The sequence below is a fragment of the Trachemys scripta genome, chromosome 2, assembly GCF_013100865.1.
Source record: "Trachemys scripta elegans isolate TJP31775 chromosome 2, CAS_Tse_1.0, whole genome shotgun sequence".
Classification (NCBI taxonomy): domain Eukaryota; kingdom Metazoa; phylum Chordata; order Testudines; family Emydidae; genus Trachemys; species Trachemys scripta.
In genome coordinates this window covers 32,624,247-32,650,932 of record NC_048299.1, presented here as the reverse complement: position 1 = coordinate 32,650,932, position 26,686 = coordinate 32,624,247, and the positions used below count along the sequence as shown (strand labels likewise).

Below are 26,686 nucleotides of genomic sequence, written 5' to 3'. Positions count from 1 at the left end.
ATTTCTTCACAAAACATTTTACCTAATGTAAATTCTTCTTTGATTTGCATAGAGCCAAACAGAAACATTGGTATTTGCTGAACAGAACATATTATAGAAGACCAATACGTAACAATATAATATGGACCATTGCATAACATGCTGTAGAAAGATTACTGTATAGTAGGCATGAAAAAATTTTGTAAGAAGTAAGAGACAAGGTGGGTGAGGTAATATTTTTTTATTGACAGGTTTCAGAGTAGCAGCCGTGTTAGTCTGTATCCGCAAAAAGAAGAACAGGAGTACTTGTGGCACCTTAGAGACTAACAAATTTATTAGAGCATAAGCTTTCGTGGACTACAGCCCACTTCTTCGGATATCTCTAAGATATAACCGCATTTGCTCCAATCCCTCGGATAGAGACAAGCACCTACAAGATCTCTATCAAGCATTCTTAAAACTACAATACCCACCTGCTGAAGTGAAAAAACAGATTGATAGAGCCAGACGAGTACCCAGAAGTCACCTCCTACAAGACAGGCCCAACAAAGAAAATAACAGAAAACCACTAGCTGTCACCTTCAGCCCCCAACTAAAACCTCCCCAGCGCATCATCAGAGATCTACAACCTATCCTGAAAGATGATCCTTTACTCTCACAGATCTTGGGAGACAGATCTGTCCTCGCTTACAGACAACCCCCCAACCTAAAGCAAATACTCACCAGCAACCACACATCACTGAACAAAACCACTAACCCAGGAACCTATCCTTGTAACAAACCCCGATGCCAACTCTGTCCACATATCTATTCAAGTGACATCATCATAGGACCTAATCACATCAGCCATACCATCAGGGGCTCGTTCACCTGCACATCTACCAATGTGATATATGCCATCATGTGCCAGCAATGCCCCTCTGCCATGTACATTGGCCAAACCGAACAGTCTCTACGCAAAAGAATTAATGGACACAAATCTGACATCAGGAATCAAAATACTCAAAAACCAGTGGGAGAACACTTTAACCTGTCTGGTCATTCAGTGACAGACCTGCGGGTGGCTATATTACAACAGAAAAACTTCAAAAACAGACTCCAACGAGAGACTGCTGAGCTGGAATTGATATGCAAACTAGACACAATCAACTCCGGTTTGAATAAGGACTGGGAATGGCTGAGCCATTACAAACATTGATTCTATCTCCCCTTGTAAGTATGCTCACACTTCTTATCAAACTGTCTGTACTGGGCTATCTTGATTATCACTTCAAAAGTTTTTTTTTCTCTTAATTAATTGGCCTCTCAGAGTTGGTAAGACAACTCCCACCTGTTTATGCTCTCTGTATGTGTGTATATATATCTCCTCAATATATGTTCCATTCTATATGCATCCAAAGAAGTGGGCTGTAGTCCACGAAAGCTTATGCTCTAATAAATTTGTTAGTCTCTAAGGTGCCACAAGTACTCCTGTTCTTCTATTTTTTTATTGAGTACCTTTCCCAGACCTGAAGAAGAGCTCTGCGTAGCAGGAAAGCTTGTTTCTCTCTCCAAAAGAAGTTGGTCCAGCAAAAAATATTACTTCACTCACCATGTCTCTCTAATATTCTGGGACCGAGATGGCTACATCACTGCCTACAACAATGCAAGAGTGGCAGCTGACTTTGTGCTCCATGTACTCTATATTCAGTACTCTTGTTGAATTCAGTAAGTGACCTGCATGTGGAGTGCTGGCAGGAGGAGGCCATAAGGTTATTTTAAATACATATTTTTAACATGGAAAACTCTACTAAATTGACAACATTTAAACCACAATTTCAAGGCAACTTTATGTAGATGAAATCATAGTTTAGTCACATTTAGCTGTGTGTAAATACATAAAGTATTTTCTGTAAACATTCATAGGACCAGGGGCGGCTCCAGGCACCAGCGCAGCAAACGCGTGCCTGGGGTGGCAAGCCTCGGGGAGCAGCCTGCCGGTCGCTGTGAGGGTGGCAGTCAGGCGCCCTTTGGGCGGCATGCCTGCGGGAGGTCTGCCGGTCCCGTGGTTTCAGCGACAATTCGGTAGCAGGCACTCCAAAGCCACGGGACCAGCAGATCACCCGCAGAAACACTGCCAAATCCGCGTGACTGTGGACCGCCTGCAGGCATGCCGCCGAAGGCCGCCTGACTGCTGTGCTTGGGGTGGCAAAAAACATAGAGCCACCCCGGGAGCTTGGTCCTTTGGGATCCAGAGAACCATTTTTGTTTATATTGGGGTATTGGTTTTTATAGCCATTTGTCCCCATAACGAGTGGCACTGGTGGTGATACTGGGAAACTGGAATGTCTAAGGGAATTGTTTGTGTGACTTGTGGTTAGCCAGTGGGATGAAACCAAAGTCCTCTTAGTCTGGCTGGTTTGGTTTGCCTTAGAGGTGGAGAAACCCAGCCTTGGGCTGTAACTGCCCTGTTTTAGCAATTTGTCCTGAATTGGCACTCTCAGTTGGGTCCCGCCAGAACCGCATCGTCACACATGTTCAGAACATGCCTAAACCCACACAAAGCAGCCAAGGAAGGGGAGGAGGTCTCCCTTATACACTTTAGCCCAGTGGTTAATGCACTCACCCGGGATGTGGGAGACCTGGCTTCAATTCCCTGCTCTGCCAGGGATTTCCCAATGCTCAGCTGAGTGCCTTAGCCAGTGGACCATTGGGATGTTTTCAACAGGAGAGACTGAGAGACCCACCCCAGAATATCCCATAGTAGTGTCTCCCCCCACAACATACACTCACGTGCTTCTTGCAAAAAACAGCTTATGCTCCTATCCCAAGTGGAGATAGGTATCTCCTTTAGACTGAAGTTTAGGAACCTAAGTCCCTTTGAGGGGCAAGGCTTATGTCACACCCCTCTCCTCAGCACTTCCTGGTGGCTAACTTAGGCAGCTCCCTCAGTGGGCTGACTTTTGTGGATCCCATTCTTGGGCACCTAACTCTTCCCATGCAGTGTATAGGGAGTATACGCATGTAATGCAGGGCTGTGAATTCCACTGGGTGCCAAGGTGCCTAAAATTTAGGCATGGGATCACCTAAGTCCCTTTGTGGATCTAGCCTTACGTGCTCATTGTGATTGGTATGCACATATTAAAGAGAGAAGTTTACAACCTAAAACTCTGACAAACACAATTACTAGGAGAAAATGTTGAAGGCAGAAATGGGAGCAAGCAGTATTGTAGATGGGATCAACGTTCACAGATTCATATTCAAGGATTCCAAGGCCAGAAGGGACCATGGTGATCATCTAGCCTGAGCTCCAGTACAGCACAGGCTATAGAACTTCCCCAAAATGATTCTTAGAGAATAGCTTTTAGAAAAATATCCAATCTTGATTGAAAAATGGTAGTGATGGAGAATCTACCACAATCCTTGATAAATTGTTTCAGTGATTAATTACTCTCATGGTTAAAACTTTACATGTTATTTCCAGTCTTAATTTTGCTTCAACTTCCAGCCATTGGATCATGTTATACCTCTGCTAGAGTGAAAAGCCCATTATTAATATATATTCCTTATGTAGATGATTACAGCTGTAATCAAGTCACCCCTTCACCTTCTCTTTAAGCTAAACAGATTGAGCTGTTTAAGTCTATCACTCTAAGGCATGTTTTTAATCCTTTAATCATTCTCATGGCTATTCTCTGAACACACTCCAATTTATCAACATCCTCCTTGAATTGTGGGCAACAGATCTGGACAGTAGTCCAGGAGTGATCGCACCAGTGCCAAATGAACCTCTCTACTCCGACTCGAGATTCTCCTGTTTATGCATCCCAGGATCACATTAGCTCTTTTGGCCACAGCATCACCCTGGGAGCTCATGTTCAGCTGACCATGACCCAAAAGTCTTTTTCAGAGTCACTGCTTCCCAGGATAGAGTCCCTCATCTTGTAACTATGGCCTACATTCTTTGTTCATAGATGTACACATTTATATTTAGCCATATTAAAACACAGTGTTTGCTTGTGCCCAGTTTACAATGCAATCAAGATCCCTCTGACTCATTGACCTGTTCTTTTCATCATTTACCACTTCCCCAATTTTTGTGTTAGCTACAAACTTTAGCATTGATGATTTTATATTTTCTTCTAGGTCATTGATAAAAATGTTAAATAGCATAGGGCCAAGAACCGATCCCTATGGACCCCACCGGAAAGACCTGCTTGATGATGATTTCCCATTTATAGTTACATTGAGACCTATCAGTTAGCCAGTTTTTAATCCAATTAATGTATGCCATGTTAATTTTAGATCATTCTAATTTTTTAATCATGTCATACAGTACCAAGTTAAATGCTTTATAAAAGTCTATCACATCAAGACTATTACCTTTAATGAACCAAACTTGTAATCTCTACAAGTGTGTATATATCAAGTTAGCTTGACTGGATCTATTTTCGATAAACCCATGTTTGTGTGCATTAATTACATTACCCCCTTTAATTCTATATTAATTGAGTCCCTTATTAGCCACTCTGTTATCTTGCCTGGGATCAACATCAGGCTGACAAGCCTATAATTACCTGGGTCATGTTGTTTACTCTTCTTAAAAACTGGCACATTAGCTTTTTTCCAGTCTTTTGGAACTTCCCCAGTACTCCAAGACTTATTGAAAATCAATATTAAAGTTCCTCAGCCAGCTCTTTAAAAACTCTGGGAAGCAAGTTATCTGGACCTGCTGATTTAAAAATATTAAATTTAGTAGTTTTTGTTTAACATTCTCCTGAGATACTAGTGGAGTAGAACAAGTATTATCACATATGATGAGACCATATAATCTCTTTGTCCCCAAATAGAGACCAGAAATATTTATTGAACACTTCTGCCTTTTCTGCGTTATTATTGATAATTCTACCATTTCCATCTATTAATGGACAAATATCATTGTCAGGATTCTTTTTGTTCCTAATACAATTAAAAAACTCATTATTGTCCTTAACCCAAAAAATAGATTTCTTTTTGCGTACCCTGGCTTCCCTCATCAGTTGTCTACAATTCCTAAATTCTGATTTATATCCATTACTATCAACTTCCCCTTTCTTCCATTTGTTGAAAGGCTCAGTAGAAGAACTGGGGTTTGAAGGGCAAGTTAGTGGTGCTGCACACAAAGAAGAGGGAGGTTGTTCCAAGCACAGGATATGGAGTGAGAAAAAAAATTGGAATCTGTGAATGGAGGTAGACAAAGAAAGCAGTTAGATTGTTCCTCTGACATTCTTATGGTGGAAGACACATGACTCAGCATTGACGCTAGCTACACCCCCATCCAAAAAAGAAAAAAAGGCCCCAAACTAACAAGATCAACCAAACAAAATTACCCTAGCAGAATTTCTAGAACCCCAAAAGGGAGAAGAGCCAGAGACACATGAAGACCAATAGGGGCCTTGTAGTTGAGAACCTGTTCTATAAGGAAGGAGCTTAGATATTACATGATGGACAGGAACAGAAAACTAAAATATTTAGAAATGACTGCATGGAATGAGGGACAGAGATAACAGGGAAATAAGAGAATTGTGGGCAGATGAAGTTGTGATGAGCCTTACACTTTTAAACCAACAAGATGACTGCCTCTCTCTGTAAGCCACATCTTCAGCTACTGTTCTATGATATAGGATGGAGAACTTTCACTGAAATACAGTTGAGGCCAGTGAAGATGACAAATACCTGTCTTAATTCAGCTTCTGGAGCTAAAAGCTTCAGATATCCCATTAAGTAGCAGCATCTCACCCATCCCCAACCCCCATTAGGGTGGCTGGCTGGTCCAAGAACGAGTCATGCAGAAGCAGAAGCTCACTTTTTATTACGTTCAGCATAGACACCAACTTTCACGTATACCTCAGGCTAATTTGTAAGGCTTTCAGCAGCATTGGCCCAGGTTTGCCAAGGAATAAATCTAGGCACTTCTTCTGTGTAGTACAGGCTCAGGAACCACCACATAGCATTATTCTAACCTTAGAAGAGAAGACTTTACTTGAAAAGCCAAAAAATAAAAAGTGTTTGGGAAAAGTCTATGGAAATGTAGCAATTTATAAATAGCTTTGCAGAAGTACAGGACATTACAAAGCAATAAACATATCTTAAGTTTAGAGTCTGTACTGGGTTCCTACAAAGTTTCTATGTAATGTATGACAATTACTTAATTATTTTTCCAGCTAGTTACATGTATGTATAAAATCATTGATATGCCAGTAATTTGAAGCAATGGTTTCAGTAAATCTAGATGTGTGTATGAGAAGCTGTCCTTGAAGTACAGAGCTCTTTCAAGCATGGCAATAAAAGACATTGCTTAAGGTGCCTTTATTAACTTGGCATGAGTCAAACTTTCTTTATTCTCCTTTACTAACACCACCAAAAATATTACTTCACCCTGACCAAACAAAATACTTTACAGTGCGCATAATAAATCTCTCTACTTTTTTGGTCTTCCAAATAGAATATGAGGGCTTTTATTTGGGATTGATACAAAGCATCTGCAGCACTCTGAGACCACCTGCTTTGAATCTATTAATATTCTCAGAAGTCTCTTTTATTCTTTGCCACCAAGGGTGCAATCATGTGATTCAGTTGTGATTACCAGGCTAACTCACTTAATAGGTCACATTTGCTTTGAAGTAATTAAAGTTCCTATATATTTTAGGGAATCCTTAACACGTTTTGATTGCTGGTTTAAAACAATGAAGTGAGCAAGTGAAAACAAATCACGACAAACTGCTGTAAACACACTCTCTCTCTCTCGCTCCTGGACAGAGCTGGGCAAAGTTTTTTTGACAAACTTCCCCCCCCCTCCCCCCCGCTGAAAAAGGCAGATTTGGCAACACCAAAACATTTAGTAAATTCATGTAAATTTCACCAGGCTGTTTGGGTCAGACAAAAAACAAAACAAAACAAAATTAAAAAATGTTTTGTTTTTGAAATGTTTAGATTCAAAAATCACTTTTTGTTTTGAAATTTCCTTTAATTTTACTTTAAATAATTTAAAATGTTTAAAATGCTTGAAATCAAAACATTTTATTTCAGGCCAAATGAAGTGTTTTATTGAGCTAAAACTTTTGTAAAAAAAAAAAAAAAACTTTTCAGAATGGCCAGCAAACTAAAAAACCCACCATTCACTGAGATCTAGTTAGGAAGACACTTGAAAAATTAGTGATAGCATGCCAACACCCACAAATATAATCAAAAGTTTCTTTGTCCAAGTTATCTATTAACTTACTCATTTATCAAACTTAATGCTCCAATTCATCAAAGAACTTATCCATGTGCCTAACTTTAAGCATGTGAGTAGTACTATTAAAGTCTACAGAATTTAAGCAGATGCTTAAATTTAAGTATCTACTAAATGCTTTGTTGAATCAGGGCATAGAGGGCTTAAAGTTTGAGAAGATGGTTCCAATTGGACAAAGTTTCAAGTAGAACTGGTTCATTAACAATTTGTGAATTTTTTCAAAAATTTGTTTCCAAGACTTCCAAGAGAACTGGGAAGGGGTGTTTATGGGTCTTGGTATGGAAGCATGAGAGTGTGTAAGAGAGAGAAATTAACCAAATATTTGAGCTTTGCTTTTTCTTCCTCCTCCTTCTGCCCCTCCTTTCCCCCCGTCTTCTCCCCCACTTTCCTATTTTGCCAGTAAAAACAGGGAACTGTGACAGTCTGTATCCCTATGTTCACTTCTTTTACGGGACTATGAGAAATCTTGAACAAACCATGCCTTGTGAGTTATCATTTGAAACTCAATTTACTGATCATTATTGTTCTGCTAAAATGTGTGGTAACATTGCATGTAAAGTTATATGAGTCCTCCATATGGTATTACAGGACTGTCGCATCTTACGCGCATTTAACATGCGCGATTTCAGTTTTACGTGGTCGGCAAAAACAAAAAGAGAAAAACAACAATTTTAATACTGTACCTGTAGTGCCGGCGATTCTGCCCGCCATTGAACTCAATGTAATTTTGACTATACGTAGTTTTCGCTTTACACGCTAACCGCGGAATGGAACCCCCATGTAAGATGAGACTCACCTGTACTAAAACATGTTCCAAGTCTGTAGAGCAGTCACAAACCAGTTCCCCTGATACAATAGGCTAGCCGACGTCTCAGCCAAGTGTCAACAAAGTCAAATGGGCTTTCACTTTATTAAGTGGCCATTCTTTGGTAGGAAAAAGGAGGTGGGCAAAAAAATCTACATCTTGACAAAGGAAGAAGCTGGAAGTTCCCATCCACACAGACTGTGTCTCCTGAACCTCAGCTGGAAATGATTCTCAACAAAGAGAAAAAACATAGAAAGGAAGGGAAAATGCTCCAAATAATTTCTCCCTCCATCTCTACTGATGACATTGACAACATTGGACTGGGGGAGCAGGGGGACTCCTGACTGAAAAAAATTCAGCCTGTAAGACTGGTGAAACATGGTGAGAGAGACCTCTGCTTTGAATGCACTTTGCTTGTTAAGTTACAGAGTAGCAGCCGTGTTAGTCTGTATCCGCAAAAAGAAGAACAGGAGTACTTGTTGCACCTTAGAGACTAACAAATTTATTAGAGCATAAGCTTTCGTGGACTACAGCATCCGAAGAAGTGGGCTGTAGTCCACGAAAGCTTATGCTCTAATAAATTTGTTAGTCTCTAAGGTGCCACAAGTACTCCTGTTCTTCTTCTTGTTAAGTTAGGCATTAGTTGCATTTTACTTTTGTTTTCTTGTAACAAATTCTGACTTATGCCTCATTACTTGTCACTTAAAATCTATCTTCTATAGTTAATAAATTTGTTTTGTGGTTTTATCTAAACCATTGTGTTTGGATTGAAGTGTTTGGGAAACTCCATTTAAGATAACAGGATTTGTGCATATCATTTTCTATTAATGACTATCTTTATATGAACATGTATTGTCCAGGAGAGAGCTGGGCAGTAGAAGATGTACATTTCTGTGGAAAATCTGGGACTGGAACTTTGCTTGTGTTGCTCCACAGTCTAATTCAAGAGTGGCTCAATCATGTACTTACCTTTCAACACGCAAGTAGTCCTAGGGTGCAATCCACAAAGCAACTTAGGCGCCTGAGTCCCCAGGCACAGCACCACTACAACCATGAAACTCTCACCTGGCTGCTAACCCTGTAGGTGCCTAAACTCCCTCAGCACCCAAACTTTCCACTTTTAACAGTTTCCTAGCTGCCTAAGTTTTAGGATCTGAGAGAAGGGAGACCCCTGTTCAAATCTTACCTCCCAGGAGAGTGCTCTAACCAGTGAGCTATGGGAGATTCTGCTATGGGGTCTCCCTCAGTCTCTCCTGTTGAAGCTGTTCCAATGACTTAGTATTTATCGAAACTGGAACAGCTTCAAACAGGAAAGACCCCATACCAGAATCTCCCATAGCTCACTGGTTAGAGCAATGGTTCTCAACCAGGGGTACATGTACCCCTGGGAGTACACAGAGGTCTTTCAGGGAGTACATCACCTCATCTAAATATTTGCCTAGTTTTACAAGCTACATGAAAAGCACTAGCAAAGTCAATACACACTAAAATTTCATACAATGACTTGTTTATACTGCTCTGTATACTATACACTGAAATATAAATACGATATTTATATTCCAATTGATTTATTTTATAATGATATGGTAAAAAAAGAGAAAATAAGCATTTTTCAGTAATAGTGTGCTGTGACACTTTTGTATTTTTATGTCTGATTTTGTAAGCAAGTAGTTTTTAAGTGAGGTGAAACTTGGAGGTACGCAAGACAAATCAGACTCCTGAAAGGGGTACAGTAGTCTTGAAAGGGTGAGAGTCCCTGGGTTAGAGCACTCACCTGGGAGTGGAAGACTCCTGTTCAAATCCTCTCTCTCAGTCTAGCAAAGAGGGGAATTGAACCCCACATCCCAGGTGAGTGCTCTAACCACTAGGCTAACAGTTAGAAGATGGGCACCAACTCCTCCCTTCCCTTTTGGTGTTAAGTGAGGCAGATACCTAACTCATTTCCTCAAGAACTGATTTAACAGCCTATTGCAAGTACAGTGGATTCCTGCTCACAAATGGCTAAGCAGAGCTAGGTACCTAAGTCCGGGTAATAGGATGTTGCCTATCAGAGAGAGGCAGAACTTAGCACACCCTATCGCCTCTGTATCTCCTATTGGCTTACTTACGAGGCTCCCTGCCCAGCATGCTGGCTTTTGCAGGTTGCATTCTTAGGTGCCTCTCTCTCCCCATTCATTTTACAGGGAGCCTAGGTAGCTAACAAAAATGTTTTGGATCACAGTGTTGTTCCTGTCCTTTTTCTAGCATTCTAGAAATCAGGCACTGCAATGCTCAGCTTTGCAATGCTGAGGTCCCTTTGGGGATCCCACACCTATGACTTCATTGGTACTGGCCACTAGCTTAAAGTTGAGCACATGCATAGGTGCCTTGCTGTATCTGTGCCAGAGTATCCTGCATCTTGCAGGATCAAGCCCCTACCTATTCTTATAAATACAGATAAATACTCATGTTTCTTCTCTGAATTAATATTGTGGTAACAATGATTAACATAAATTAATTTATTAAAAGCATTTATCAGCTTGATAACATCAATTACAAGTTTTTAACTATTCAGATAGCTAAATTTGCAAAAACCCCAAAACTCTGATGTCCCCTAGAAATACAGGCCTAACACAATTTAAATATCACAGGCAAGCAATGATGAGACAATGGTAAAACACCAATTTACTTCAGTGGGCTAGGATTTCACCCCATCATGGTAATAGGACATTAAGCAACATTCAAGTCAGTTTGTTTTATTTGTGTTAAATGTTCTTAATACATATTGTAATACAAACAATATTTTTAAATCAAGGTAATATTTGGAAACATGATACCTGATTAAAAAAAACCCATAAACTAAATGTAGTTTTCATAATGTACTGTATTCTGCATAAACACCAACAGAAAGCACAAAAACACAATATTAAATTAAAATATACTTAAGATATCCCTCCAGGTTTGACACTAGAGAAATATAAAAACTTTGTAAAAGTAATAAAATATATTCAGATAAAATTTTTTACAGTTGCAAAATGTTTAGAACACACATTGAAGCAGAATGTCATTATACAGGAATGGCAGTCTGCTATAAACCAAATTGTCTTTCCTATATATAAGCAGCATTAGAAAGTCTAAAGTATTTCCCTTCTGTAATGGACAAGTTTATTACAATGAACTACTGCATGTTACATACATACTGTAAAGTAGTAACCTACAGGGCTGCATATATGCATTAGAATAGGTTCTGTTTATCCATCTTTATCTGTATGGGCCAGATTCTGCCACTCTTGTTCATACTGCACAATACCTTACATTGCAATTACCTGCACTGGAACTACTCACAGAGAAAAGTACCACTCTGTGTGAGCAAGGACTCCATGGCATTGGAGCAAAATGTTGTTTATAAATGGATTTTGCACTTGAAGTATCCAATGTACAGCATTCTGATATTATAAAAAGTTAACATTACATTGATTTGATTAAAGGAGTTCAAGAATGGTCAACAAAAGTGGATAAAATAAACCAATTATAGGGAAAATATGCAATTTGGTTACATTCTGGGTACCATAACGTTAACGTTCATTTTCACTATGCCCAATTCCTTTTGAATAATATTTGGTGTAGGATTATAGTGCACTGTTGGTGTTCATGTCATACAGTACATGGTACTGGCTTCAGAGCACATATAAAAATATGGAGGCCCATAGTCTGCTCTTAGTTACACTGGTGTAAATCAAAAGTGATTCCTAGTTACTCCAGACTTACGTTCGCGTAACCAGAGGCAAAATCTGGACTGAAATATAGATGTAGGATATTTTTAGTGAGGAGGGCAAGGAAACAATTGGCTACAACCCACTTGAAAGTGAAATTTGCTGTAAATTATTGTTAAAGAAGTATTTGGAGAGAAAGTGATCTGTCCTAATCTGCCTGCATCCTCTGAGATAACAATAATGAAAGAGAAGCAGTATTTGTGATGTTTAGTTTAACCACTTAGGAGCCAGACTTTGCATTCCGGCCATAGTGCATCCAAAACTGCCTTTGACTTGAAAGTTTTGGGAATGCTAGGAGTGCAGAATTAGGAGCATAGTGTAGTGAAGCACTTCTACTCTGAAAGCTTTTCCTTAGCCTTAATATTTATAATACTCACTGGTACCTGCCTAGTGCCATTTCTAACCAATGCATAAAACACATACAAAGTAAGCAATTACAGCATGTACATGATCTGTGCTGTAAAAAATTTCACTGAGTACATCCATATTAGGACACACAAGCAATTCCATAAATATTGTAATCCCATCCAAATACAGCATAGTCAAAATTTGAAGTTTGATGGAAGGCCTGGAAAAAGAGCAAACAAAAGTCAATGCTATTAATTACATTTTCTTATTAGAGCTGACTGAACATTTTCACCAAAAAGATGCATTTTTGATTTAAATGTTTTTAAGCCAAAATTAAAAATAAAATAATAATTATTATTTTCTCAACAAATCATCGTGGAACAAACATTTATTTCAAAAAGTTTCATTTTGTTTCTTCTGAGATTTTTGTAGTTGTTGTTGATCGGGGGGGGGGTTAAGAAGCTTTTTTGCGGGAGGTGTTTCCCATGCTTCCTCTTTTTTGTTCCCTCCACACACATTTTTTGGGGGGGAAAGAAGCTAAAAAAAAAAAAGTGAGAAAGAAAAAACCCATTCCCGCAAAGACACTTAAAACCATTTTTTTCCCATTATAAATAACACTAAAATTGTCATTTACCTTACATTTTTGAGGGGCTGGGGAGGGGGGGTGAAAATTACATTATATTTGTTGACCAACCCTCTTTCTTACATTCTAAGCATGAATGCTGAGCTGTTACTCTTTTGCCTTTAGTCTGAAGCACACTTTCTCTCTGCCTATATACGGGAAACACCGTTATGTCAGAGCCTGACAAGATGAGTTTGTAATACCTGAGGCAAGCGCATGTAGTCCTTGCATTACCCAGCTGTAGTAAGGGACAATGGCATTTGAAATCAGGCCTAGATTGTTTGGGTGTCTTTGCTCTTGCCAATTTCAGTACTTTTTTTTTTTTTTTAAATAGCATTTTATTCTATTTACCTTCCCTCATATTTTTGTAGGTCCTGCAAAATCTGAGTTCAAGAGAATGCTTTGTAAGAAGTAGAGCCTGAGCTGGACTCCTGACACTACTATCCAAGATGTCATCAGAGCAATCCCTTTGGAAAAGCAGAAACATTACTTTTGTTTAGATGATAATCCAACCAAAGATTATTTTTAAAATGTTCCTAGTGGTAAGAATATTTTAATGCAATGTTCTGTACATGTTCACACAATCTATAGTTCTGAACATACGTAGTATGACAAAATTCAAAACCCATTGCAAACTGTCCATTCAGGGTTACTTCACTCGAAAGTAACTAAGATGAAATCCATAAAATGGATATGCTGGTGCTATGTTCATGAGCGATCTGATTGATTCTTCCACGCACACAGTCAAGAGAAATGGATATCAATGTACCATTATGCACTTCGAAAGAAGAGCGGAGGGACACACTGGTCCATATACTTCCCTCAGGCATCTGACCTCCAATTTGTTGGCCAATTGCTGTGGGTTGCATCTGTTCACTGATCAAATGATTTAGAGTCACTTTGAGTACATTACATGAGTGGATCAGCTTTAAATTAAAAGCAATGCTAGCAACTCCCCTTTCAGTAAATCTGAAGTACTTTTGAGCAAGTTCTCCAGAAGAAACAAGCTGTATTTGTTTCTCACTGGCTGAGACCTGGGTGAAATCCAGTAATTTGTTTCTGACAGCTCCTGTAGGCAGTCGTGTAACAGAGACTGTGGCTGAGATGGCAGTGGAAACTGCAGATGGGATCCAGATGAGGCTAAGCATACTAATTCCAGAGCTGTCTCCAAAATATCGAACGTTACATTGAGCTGGAGAACGGATCTCAAAGCTAAGTAGATCTCCACTGTTGACTTTTGTGGCCCCAGAAGCAGATATTGAGGTGTCTCTGTAATTTACACCAGATTTATACATGTTCATTAATTCTCGGTTAGTACCATTCCTATTGATATAAGAGACCAAGGAAAAGCCTTCACGAACACATGTATGGCCCATGGAATAGAGTGCTTGGTGAAAAACAAATTTTATGACACCTGTTTCAGTGAACTTTATAGCTCTGCCATCGTGAGATAAACTTAGCATGTAAGGGTCAGAAACGGAAATAACTTTAAAAGTAGGTCGATAGTTAGTTTGGTAGTGCATGGCAGTTGACATCTGTGCACTCATAGCCACCGCACCTGTATCATGGGACAACCAAAACAAACTGAGTGGAGTATTAAGGTCAAAAATATTTAAGTCTTTACTTTGGTTGCAGAATTGATTTGGACTCTTCAGAAAGAGAGAGAGAGTTTGGCTTGGTTCCACCTCTGCTGCGCTGCTTAAACTTGTGCTCTGAAAATATTTTCCTTCTGGTTGTTCGATACGAACCCCACTCAGTTCACAGCCTTCCTCAGTGTCATTTAATTTCAAGGACAGCTGGAGAAAGTTTCTGCAGTTGTGCTTTACAGCAAAATTGAGGTCAGTCCACATCAAACCATGTTGCCTGAATACCAGGCTGTTATCTTCAACAGATACAACTTCACAGTGAAGCTTTCCCTTTATCTTCAAGTTTAAACCAGGGTAGACCTGAGAAGTGCCAGACTTTACTGAGGGTAAAATAATGTTTGCAGCCCACGATTCAGAAAGCTTGTTCTCGCTGGCTGCTGAACAAACAGTGTCAGTGACTGGGGAGCAAGAGAAAGCTACTATTCCGTCTTCACACTCTGAACAAGCCTGGCATTCCTGCATTTCTTTATTAAAGAAATATTCCTCTCCACACAGTCCCAAGGCTGCATCTTTTTCAGCAATTCCAAGGCATCGGAAGCCACCTGTTTGTAGGAAGTAGGCAGTTTTAGTCACAGGCACAACTTCTGAGCCATTTGACACTAACAAAGTAAAAGTAGGTTATTCAATATTGTCAGAGCACCCTTGATTCCAAGCATGGATTAAACACTATAGCCTTGATACCTCACTGCATTCACGCTGCACCCAAACAGAGTGGGAAAGGGGAGCTGCAGGGATCCCAGCCCCCAGTGCATGTTAGGAAACTTAAGGGAGCGGGGAGCTGATGGGGGGCTGCCTGTCCACCATGGTTCCAGGCTCCCACCAGCTCGCTCCAACGGGCTGCTCTTTCTGCAAGCAGTGGACAAAGCAGGTGGCTGCCAAACAATGTTATAAGGGAGCATTGCACAACTTTAAACAAGCATGTTCTCTAATAGATCAGCAACGTAACAATGAAACAACGTTAACCGGGACGACTTTAAGAGCGGAGTTACTGTACATTCATCCCTTCTAAAAGTGGTTTATATTGTAGAAAAGGATTTTTTTCTTAAATGTAGTTTGCTTCTTAACATTTTTTTAATATATATTTAAGCAAGTTTTTAGACTTTAGCTTTATAGTTTTTTGTGGGTGGGGTAAGGAGGGATGTCCACTGTTCTTCTCAGTTCACTGACGAGTCTTCAAATCTGCACACTGCATGACTAACCCTTAGATCAAGGCTGGATCATCTAAGAAGAAAGATAATCTACCTCTGATTATTCTCTGAGCTTCTCCCCGCTCCCTGCCCCCCCAATCAAACACACATACGCACACTCCTCTTTTGAGGTATTTCCTGAATTAAAGAATAAACATTAATTCCAGGGAGCCCTGCAGAAAATCTCTGCAGCACTAGGCCATGCAAGCTCCCTAGGAGCACAGATGCATAGCATAGACTGATCTATTGAGAGATCAGGACTGCTCGCTGCAGAAAGCGCACTCCCACTAAACAACGACAGCCATTTTACAATCCAGATTCTAGCAGAGCTCCTCAGAGGGTGGGTCAGAGCAATGGAGAATAGAAGGCTCCTCATTTCATGCAACTGTATCCTGACTTGCTCTCTTTTTCCCTTCACACTAGAGCTGTGCAGATCACAGGAGTTGGTGAAGCTGGAACCACCTTTGCGTGTAGTTCCATGGAGACTCAATTAGCCTTCCATGCCAGTTGGCCAGCAGGGGTAATGCCATTGATTTCAATGGTGTTACTCCTAATTTACACCAATGCGAGAAGAGCGTCAGGCCCAAAGGCAGCATGGGAATTAAAAAGCCAAACAGAAGTAAGGAAAGCACCAGAGGCTGTGAAGAGTGTTATTCCTGAAGCAGCCTATTGGTCTCCTAAGATTAGTTTTCATTCTTACAGACTACCTCTCTGTGCCGGGTGCCTTGGATTTTCATTGATTCCAGCATCCTAAGCACTTCAGGACCCAGCACCTAGCAGGACAGTGCTCTTAATTGCCTTCTTGTTCTGTCACTGAAGATGTGCTTAGTCACAGAAAGGTAGGAACTTACCTGGAGTATTCAGGCATTTTATTCTCTCACCACAAATGTTGGGAGATTCAATGCATTCGTCTCTGTCCTACAAATCACAAGAATCATATTCATTTCACTTTTAATGAAATGGCTAATATGGAAGCTTTACAACAGGAAAACACTTACCTGGGATGCCAAATGAAAAACATTTTAGTTCAATTATATAAAGCATCCAGTTAAACCAAGTCAGGTTTGTAAACTGAAAGCCACTTAACTGTACTGGTTTTAATTATTTTGTAAAATAAACTTCTGAGGATTCAAATTCTCTCTCTCCCTGACCATATCTTCCTCTCTCACAATTCCCTGCTCTGTCTTGCATTCCTTCTGTGTTCTCTGAGCCATCAGCCTCCAATTTCTGACACACTCTGTTCCATCCTCCCCCACTAGCCGTCTTCTCCCTCCATGCTATTCCCCAATCTCAGCCAGTCTGAATGTCCATCATCTTTCCATCCCTCAGGTCCTCAAACAGTATCATTTTTCCATCTTCTTTTTCTCCTCTTTCCTCATATTGATGGTCTCACTGAATCATGTCATTTCTCCAGAACTCAACCATCCCTCTCTCTCACTCCAACCCCCACTAAAACTGTTGTCTGAGCTCTGATTATTTCTTGCCTTGATTATGGAAACCTCCTTCTCTCTGGCCATCCAGACATCCATCACACCATCCTTTCCATATATCCAGAATGCTGTCACTACAGTCATTTACTCTGTACCTTGCATTGAGTGTTTCCACCCTCTTCTCAGTTTCCTCCCTTCGTTTCCTGTACCAGCTGCATTATCTTTAAACTCTCTCCATGCCTTCAAAGCCCTTTGTAACCTGACTCCTACTTACCTCTCTGCCCTGGTCTCCTTTCACAGACCTCCTCACCCACTTAAGCTCTGCCCAAGCTGCATGTCGAACAATCCAACCCATGTCCCTCTTCAGTTCTCAACTCTGGGACTTTTCATGCCTGCTTATATGGCTGGACCACCTCTGTGACCTGCTGTCTCCACCCTCTTCTCCAAGTCCCTCCTTAAAATACATTTCCCTAAGGCCCATAAACCACAACCCAATACTGTACATTATTGGAAAAGAGTTACACAATTTATATATGCATCTAACAAAACCCAAGCATATTTATCACTGTTCTCATGTCACCTCCTATGTTCGTACAACAGCTATTCAAAATTTTAAGCTCTCTGGGACAAGGGCCTTGTTTTCATATCTGTCTCTAAAATACCTAGTATGCTGCTGGCGTTAGAGACAATGAACTGCTGCTAAATACATTTCTTAAAGCAAATACCTTACTGTTAACACAGGTGAACCTAAGAATCCTAAACTTGGCACAGCATAGAAAAAACTTACACTCAGAGTAGGAGCTCTCTCCTTGCTCTCTCTGAATAGCCTCAGTCTCAGCATGATATCCTCTGTTTGACTGACAAAATGCTTGATCTACTTATTAAAACACACAGAATAATATTTCACCTGGCAAATCCGATCGGCATTTGCAGAACATTCAGACATTTGGAAAAAGCCAGCAGGGCACAAGGTGCATTTTTCACACTGTGATGGTGTCTTTTGGAAATTGCAAAATTCATCACTTTTACAAAGGCCGCAGTCCAGCAAAGACTCCCCAACATCAATCACTTTTGCATCAACTTCTACTTTATGTACAGAGTATGACTTCTGGAGATGATTTCTGACCTGGTTCTGAAGTCCTTGAAGCTGAGCTTCAAAATAATGTTGAATATCCTCATGCAAACTCTGGAATGACATTTGTTTCACTGTGTCGAAAAGCATGCCATACTGGACTTTTATCAGATCCATTTGCTCATACATTTTTCTTTGTTGTTCAAGAATTTCTCGTTGCTGGCTAACTAACGTGCTCTGTTGTTCAGCAAGTTTTTGTTGCAAATCCACAATTATCTTCTGTTGGCTTTTTAACATTTCAACAAATTTCTCTTGGCCTTTTGCAAGCTGCAGTTGTAATATTAGTGCATCTTCAGATGGAACTTCATTTTCTCCTGAAATACAAACAGTCTATTACTTTTCCTGACAAAAAAAATAATTTTCCAGATTATATTATCTCCACAACGAAATTCAAAATTCCATCTGATCTTCTTTTAATTAAATGTGATTTAATAAAATATCACCCCTACTTTGAAGATTTAAATGTAAGAAATAACTTTCTCACATATCTTTCCTATAAATAGTCCTTAGGGATGGTGTCCCTAGCATCTATTTGCCAGAAGCTAGGAATGGGTAATAAGGAATGGATCACTTGATGATTTTCTGTTCATTCCCTCTGGGGCACCTGGCATTGGCCACTGTCGGAAGACAGGATACTGGGCTATATGGATCTTTGGTCTCTATGTTTTTATGTCCTTAAATATATGAATCTTGATGCTTGTGTGCACAAGCAAAAATTAAAACCTCTTTAGATTTATCTTCATAATCAAATGATAATTGACTTTTTTTAAACTACCCTCTGAAGTGAAAACATTTATATTAGGGCAGTTAAGCTATTAAAAAATTAATCGCACTGTTAAACAATAGAATACCATTTATTTAAATATTTTTTGATGTTTTCAATATAGCAAATATATTGATTTCAATTACCACACAGAATACAAAGTGTACAGTGCTCACTATATATTTATTTTTGATTACAAATATTTGCATAGTAAAAAAAATAGTATTTTTCAATTCACCTAATGCAAATAATGTAGTGCAATCTCTTTATCATGAAAGTTGAACTTACAAATGTAGAATTATGTACAAAAACTAACTGTACTCAAAAATAAAATAATGTAAAACTTTAGAGCCTACAAATCCACTCAGTCCTGCTTCTTGTTCAGCCAATTGCTCAGATAAACAAGTTTCAGAGAGTCCTGTGACACCTTTAAGACTAACAGATGTATTGGAGCATAAGCTTCCGTGGGTAAATGCCCACTTCGTCAGATGCAAGTTTGTTTACATTTGCAGGAGATAACACTGCCAGCTTCTTGTTTACAATGTCACCTGAAAGTGAGACAGGTGTTTGCATGGTACTGTTGTAGTAGCTGGTGTCACAAGATATTTACGTGCCAGATGCGCTAAAGATTCATATGTCCCTTCATGCTTCAACTACCATTCCAGAGGACGTGCATCCATGCCGAGGACGGGTTCTGCTCGATAATGATCCAAAAGCAGTGTGGACCGACACAAATTCATTTTCATCCCCTGAGTCAGACACCACCAGCAGAAGATTGATTTTCTTTTTTGGTGGCTCGGTTCTGTAGTTTCCGCATAGCAGTGTTGCTCTTTTAAGACTTCTGAAAGCATGCTCCACACCTCGTCCCTCTCAGATTTTGGAAGGCACTTCAGATTTTTAAACGTTGGGTCGAGTGCTGTAGCTATCTTTAGAAATCTCACATTGGTATCTTCATAGTATTTGACAAATCTGCAGTGAAAGTGTTCTTAATATGAACAACATGTGCTGGGTCATCATCCGAGACTGCTATAACATGAAATATATGGCAGAATGCAGATAAAACAGAGCAGGAGGCATACAATTCTCCCCCAAAGAGTTCAGTCACAAATTTAAACAAACACATTTTTTTTAAATGAGCGTCGTCGGCATGGAAGCATGTCCTCTGGAATGGTGGCCGAAGCATGAAGGGGCATACGACTGTTTAGCATACCTGGCATGTAAATATCTTGCAATGCCGGCTACAGAAGTGTTGTGCAAATACCTGTTCTCACTTTCAGGTGACATTGTAAATAAGAAGATGGTAGCATTATGTCCCATAAATGTAAACAAACTTGTTTGTCTTAGCCATTGGCTGAACAAAAAGTAGGACTGAGTGGATTTGTAGGCTCTAAAGTTTTACATTGTTTTGTTTTTTAAGTGCAGTTACGTAACCAAAAAAACAAACAAACCTACATTTGTAAGTTGCACTTTCACGATAAAGAGACTGCACTACAGTACTTGTATGAGGTAAATTGAAAAATACAATTTCTTTTGTTTATCATTTTTAAAGTGCAAATATTTGTAATAAAAATAATATAAAGTGAGCACTGTACACTTTGTATTTTATTCTGTAACTGAAATATTTGAAAATGTAGAAAAACATCCAAAAATATTTAATACATTTCAATTGGTATTCTATTGTTTAACAGTGCAATTAAAAGTGCAATTATTCGCAGTTAATTTTTTTAATCGTGATTACATTTTTTGAGTTAATCGTGAGAGTTTACTGCAATTGACAGCCCTAATTTATATTAACAATAGAAAAAATAAGTAAGATTTTCTAATGCAATAATCCTCACTCTCTAGCCCTTCATGTCTAATAGTAGAATTTTAACTAATCTACTATGTTTTATATATTTATTAAAAAATACAAAACTTCTCTTATCAATATCTTGTTTCAATACTCCCATACTCAAAAACTATGGGCCTGATCCCAAATACACTCACACACAAGTAACTTTATGCAAGTAGTCCCACTGAATGCAAAGCATGAGTGCAGGACCAATTCCTACATTGATAAATATGTGCATTGCTTTAATTTAATATAATGAGACTGGTCAGTTTTATGAACCACATTTAAATCCACAATAAACGATACTGTTTATGCACTTAGCTGGTATAAATGGGTCCTGAGAAACCCTCCAGGCCACATTTTCTTCTCACTTACTATGGTTTTACATGAGTATGAGTCAAATTACTTGAGTGGAGTTGCTCTTGATTTTACACCAGTGTGAGTGGAGAAGAATCAGGCCCTTTGCCTTTATTCTGGGAAACACAATTTTGACCCTTTGTGCCCTCCCTTCTCATGACAGTGACGGTTGCTATAATCCAGTCAAAACCAGTGCTATCGCAGGATGCATGTGTGTAATGAGTGATCATACCCTTTCTTCCCACCTGATGTAGTTGAAATAGACATAAACTCTGCCCCATCACTACACTTTATGCTTGGTACTGCTAGTGAACAACATTAGGACAACAGAAAGTATAATTAAGCTCTTAATGGATGAGAAGTTTGTATTTAAAATAGGATTCTCAAACTGTTGCATCTTTACATAGGTCAAAGAGGTTTGCTGAAATATCCTTTTTTCCAGTCAAATTAAGACTCCCCATTGAGCAGTTGGTGTCAAGATATGATTTCAATATGTGCCTACGAATAAGGGGGTTCCACCACTAAAGACTGCTTTTAATCATAATATGTCCAATAAGAATGCCCAGAAATTGTTCAGATGCATTTCCAAAAATTTAATATCCTAGTCTCAGCCCTTTGAGCTTGACACACAAAATTCCTAATTTCCATTAATCTTGACAAAAAAACATGTAATAAAAATAAACCACTCTCCCCTATTTTTAGATCCTTCAGGTGAGACATTAACCAAGGTCCTTATTATTTTGTGGCCATTAAAGACCCCATGACGCTTTTTAATGCAGGAGAGATACAAGCCCAGAGATCCTGGACTGATTCTAAATTGCATTCTGCTGGCCCAAATTTGCCCTGCCGTTTTAATTGGATATACCCTACTTCACCTTCATACTAAGATGCTGTCCACCATTAAAAAAACTGACAAATTCCACCTTAGAAGTGGCTGACTTTTCATGATGGTGTTTTAAATAATATTATTGTAAAGTGCTCCTGGAATCCTTCCACTCTCTAAATGAATTATCAATTATTATTAATTTGTCAATGTCCATAGGATTCTGGTGGGCAACAGTAACTGTGCCCGATTACCAAGTCATTCCTTTGGGATGCAGATGTATTTCCATCCTACTCAAAGCCTGTTTGGCCTTGCTGGAAATTACAGACATCAGAAATACCAGATTGCGAAGCTAAATAGAAAACATTTACACTTGGTAAAAAAAATGTGATCTCCTATTGTGTCAGGCTTCCTTGTCTGCTCCTCTGTTGCTTCCCTTATTTGAGTGTGGGGAGTGGGGAAAGAGACATAGTTCCTGCCCCACTTTTAAAGACGAGGGCCACAAATTTGGGCCCAAATTTTCAAGTGGCCATGAATTTGGGGCATCCAGCCCCACACACTTTGGGCCTGAATTCCAGAGGTGCTGAGGACCTTCAGCTCCCTATTGACTTCAAGTGGAGCTGTGGGCACCCAGCACTTCTGAAATTCAGGCCCTAGGTGTCTCATGTCTGGCACCTCTAAGGGGCACTTAAGAAAATGCGAAGCTTGGCCCTGATTAGCTGAGAGGTAGGGTGCCAAATGCTGGGTGTTGGAGACAGGCACTTGGGCTCACAGCCTTCCCCAGGGCAAGTCACTGGACTGGTGGCACTCCCTACCTCCTCAGCATGGGGGCAGCAGCCAGTGCACAGTACACACCCCCGGGGCTGGCTTCCCAGCTCAAACCCTGCCCGCCTCGCTCTGAAGCCAGCACCCACCTGGTTTGAGGTCGCAGGTGAGCTGCACGCCCAGCTCCGAGGCTGGGTAGGCGAAGTCTTCCGCGAGGAACTGGGCGGCTCGCTCTGCCTCTCGGAGCAGGGCGGGCTCCGGGCAGGGCTCTCCCTGCTGGGCGCACTGAGCCCTGCTGCCCGGCCGGGACCTGTGGCGGAGCCGCAGGGGCAGTTTGCATTCAACGCCCTTGCAGTCCCGGCTGGTGCCGTTGGGGGCCCGGGCGGCGCAGTCCCCTCCCAGGCAGCTCTCCCCGGCGCCCCTAGCGGCCGGGGCAGGGAGCTCCGGGCTGAGCTCGGCCGTGCTCCTGGAGGGGAAGGCGGGGAGAGGGGCAGCGTGCGGGGCGCTCGGCGCCTGCTTGCCGCGGGCGGGCGTGACGGTGTGAGGGAAGGAGCGGGACGGGCGGCTGGCTCTGCCCGAGCAGCGGGGCCCCAGGCACTGCTGTCTGGGCGGATCTCGATCACCGCCGCCGTCGCCACACAGGGCGCCCCGGCAGCCGGCAGCGCCGCTGCCTCCTCCCCCTTCCCCCAGCAGCGAGAGGCAAACACCCAGCCAGCAGCAGCAGCGAGCCCACCGCAGCATCTCCAGCCGCATCTGCAAGAGAAAGCGTGAGACAGCGAGGGGTCAGGGGGAGCAGCCCCGCGCACCGCACAGGGGCTCCCTAGCTCCCGGTGCCTGTACCCCACTCTCCCCTCCGCGCCCAGGCGCCATCGCCAGCAGTGTTTTGCCTTGCAGCAGGCGCACCCTACTGGCAGAGTGCACGTTCCCCCCGTACTCCCTCGCTACTAGATAGGTCGGGTCACGTTTGCACCCTGAAGGGCTCTTCCAGAGCCCGGTTCTCTGCACTCTCCACCCCTGGCTGCAGAGAGCTGCAGCTTCCCTCCCCACTCATTCCGATTTTCTGTACGTCCACCCGCCTGTCTCAAACCCCGGGCAAACTCTTTCCAAAGTGGGGCTTGGCTGGTTAGATGGGCCCGTGAGTAGTCAGCTGCTTTACCTAAGAGACGGCGCGGAGCTGCACTTGAGAAGGCCACGCTCTCTGGAGCTGGGCGGCTTGCAAGGGCCAGGCAGGGAGCAGAGGAGTTTCCTTCCCCAGTAGTGGGGACTGACCTCCTCTGCAAGCCTGGAAGAATGTTAATGTAGAGTGAAGTCATTCCTTAGACTTCATTAGCATCCAATTTCCCAAGCACCTCCCTTTAACTCTTGCGACTCCAGCGCCCTGGGCTCGGGGGGGACGATTCCTCATAAAAAAAAGATTACACCGAGTAAAGTTTTTATTCCGTGAGGACTTGCATACGCCGATATCATGAAGACAACAGGAATAAACACCCGCACTTCACCTAAGACAAAGCAAAAGGCAGGGCTCGCAGAGCGGATAAATGCTGGAAGACTGCGATTGTGACCTCAGGGGCTAGCCAACGAGGGACGTTTATTCAAGATTAAAGGCGACCTTTAGCCAACCTAGAAGCTGGGGGGCGGGAGGAGAGGGGGAAAAGAATGGTTTTCACTTTAAACCAGTGGTAGTGCGAGAGTTGAAGCCTGGCGCTCTCTAGTTGAAACTCTACGCCCCTGATACTTCTGATCATAGCAAGACACCTAAGGAGGTGTGAGGAGCAGTGGTACGTTTCAAGTGCTCCATGAATAACTCACTACGGTAGGCTCCAAACTCATAAATCTCATCTCTTCCAGATGTTTATAGGAGGAAAAACAGCACATTTTCTTTCAAAGGGTGGGTGCACTTTGTCCATTTTGTTATTGGATTTGGCCATCATAAAGGTACACTGAGCTATAGTGAGTAAAATCATACCTGTAAACAAAAAAAACCAACCCAAATATATATATTAACTCATTGTCTCCAACCTTCTCCCCCATGACGCAATACTTTTATATTAACAGAGGTATAGTCTCTTCAAAATTAAATAGAAGAGAAGAAAGGGCTGGCTAGAGTCATGCATTTTTCTCCATTTTTTGTGACGTTTGAAAGTTTATGTTCCAAATTTCAGTTCTGTGCAGTCACTCTGGCTGATCTGGAGAAGTCTGAAGAAGGTAGAATGAGGATGTTAGGCTGAAACAGATTATTGCGGCAGTGCTGAAAGATGAAAATGGTGAAAGGACATCGGAAAGGAGCAAGATGAATGAAATATGTACAAAATTCTATAACGATCTCTACTCCTCACATGTCAATGTCCAGTGTACACTGTCAAGACAGCAGGTTACAGAAGAAGTTCCCGATGTTATTTGGGAAGAAACTGAATATTCAGTTCATAACAAAGAGAGGGAAGAGTCCCGGGGGTGGACAATGTTTGGCTGGAATATCTGAAAGCAGGGGAAGATACTCTTCAAAGCGTTGGTGCAATGGTTCACCATCTACATCAATAGCAAGCATGTTCCAGATGCATGGAAGAAATCAAAAATACTATTGATGAAGAAAGGCGATCCAGAAGACCTGAGCAACTACTGTCTGATGACACTCCTCTCACAAGCATATAAAGTCTTCACCCGCATCATACTCAGATTAAGAAGGATCTTGAAATGCACAAAAGCAGAGAACAAGCTGGTGTCTGCTCAGGGTATTCAACAATTGATCACATCCACTCAGTTCGACAGCTTATAAAAAAATGCAAGGAATACAAAGTACCATTGTGTATTGCATTTGTCGACTACAAAAAGGCATTTGACCCGGTAGAGATTAATGCTGCATTCAACGCGTTCAATTAAATCTGAATAGATCTGAGGTACATTGACCTGCTGGAGGAAAATAACCGCAATTGCTCGACAGAGATAACATTATTCAATGTCCCCTGCATTATTACTATATGCAGAGGAGTCAGACAAGGGAACAATCTCACCAAAGCTGTTTGCAACAGTACTGGAGTTGCTAGTCAAGAAATTAAACTAGGAAGAAGAAATCAGAATTGATGGAGAACAGTTAACTCATCTTCTTTTTGCTGACGACTGTATAATACCGGCAAAGGACACAGCAGGACTGGAGAACAAATTGCAGCAACTGCAAACACTTCCGTACATCAGGTAGGAAGTGAACATGTCGAAGAGGAAGTGGATGCGGGATGAGCTTTGTGCAGAAGGAATCATCACTTGTAAATGGGAAAGAAATCAAAGAAGTTGACAAATATATTTACCCGGGTCAGCAGCTGAGCAGAGAACTCATTCAAAGGGGAATGCAGTAGGAGGCGAAAGGCGTGGGGTGGGCAAGTTTCAACAAAATAAAGTTGTCTCAAATGGATGATAAACAGTTTTTTCCTTTTCTTCATGGGCAGTTCAACTTCATTGTTCTGCCAGCAACGATATATGGAGCAGAAAACTGGTCAACAATAGAAGTGGAGGAAGAAAAATTCACTGTCACCCAGAGAGCAATGGAAAGGTGAACATGTAAGCTACTGCTCCGTGATCATATACCAAATGAGATCAGAAGGCGTACAGAGGTGACCGAAGTGGTGCAGGCAATATACGACGCAAAGCGAAGAGACAGGTCATGTAGTACACAGGTAAGACAATAGGTGGGCAACCCGCATCAGTGACTGGATCCCCAGAGACTACAAGCGACTGCTAGGCAGACCAAAAACGCGCTGGGCCAATCCCATGAGAAAACTCTTTGGCCATAAATGGAAAGAACATACTCACAACACAATAGAATGGTGTGGCATCGACTTGTGTTTGTGGAGGGACGGACGAGGACAGGCTGGACAAAGGTGACAGCACCACACAACACATAGGTCACTCAGTTAATATATCCAAGTTGGTGGGTTTCACAGGGGAATACTTCAACAATAATACAGGCTGTGATAGAGGGACATTTCAAATCCTGCCCTGTAAA

The 26,686-nt window shown here is 41.3% G+C and overlaps 1 protein-coding gene across 2 annotated transcripts; it reads right to left on the bottom strand.

Moving 5' to 3' along the window:
* Positions 1–10,501: 10,501 nt before the first annotated feature.
* Positions 10,502–24,051, bottom strand: LOC117872115. 2 transcript variants are annotated; one of them, XM_034760219.1, is made up of 7 exons: positions 23,849–24,051; positions 22,842–23,445; positions 17,929–18,467; positions 16,443–16,509; positions 13,528–14,946; positions 13,110–13,225; positions 10,502–12,356 (listed from the first exon to the last, which is right to left on the bottom strand). In XM_034760219.1, the coding sequence occupies exons 2-6, from the start codon at positions 23,443–23,445 to the stop codon at positions 13,116–13,118; spliced, it is 2,739 nt and encodes a 912-aa protein (XP_034616110.1). In that variant the 5' UTR covers positions 23,849–24,051; the 3' UTR covers positions 10,502–12,356; positions 13,110–13,115. The 2 variants fall into 2 exon arrangements, with proteins under 2 accessions (XP_034616110.1, XP_034616111.1); XM_034760220.1 differs by lacking the exon at positions 23,849–24,051 and having other exon boundaries at positions 22,842–23,573.
* Between the last annotated feature and the right edge of the window lie 2,635 nt (positions 24,052–26,686).

Coding starts and splice junctions, on each gene's coding strand:
- LOC117872115 (XM_034760219.1), bottom strand. CDS start 23,445: ATGCGGCTGGAGATGCTGCGGTGGGCTCGCTGCTGCTGCTGGCTGGGT. Junction 16,510..17,928: donor ATGCCGATCGGATTTGCCAG/GTGAAATATTAT, acceptor TGTGATTTGTAG/GACAGAGACGAATGCATTGA. Junction 14,947..16,442: donor AAAATGCCTGAATACTCCAG/GTAAGTTCCTAC, acceptor TCCTACAAACAG/GTGGCTTCCGATGCCTTGGA.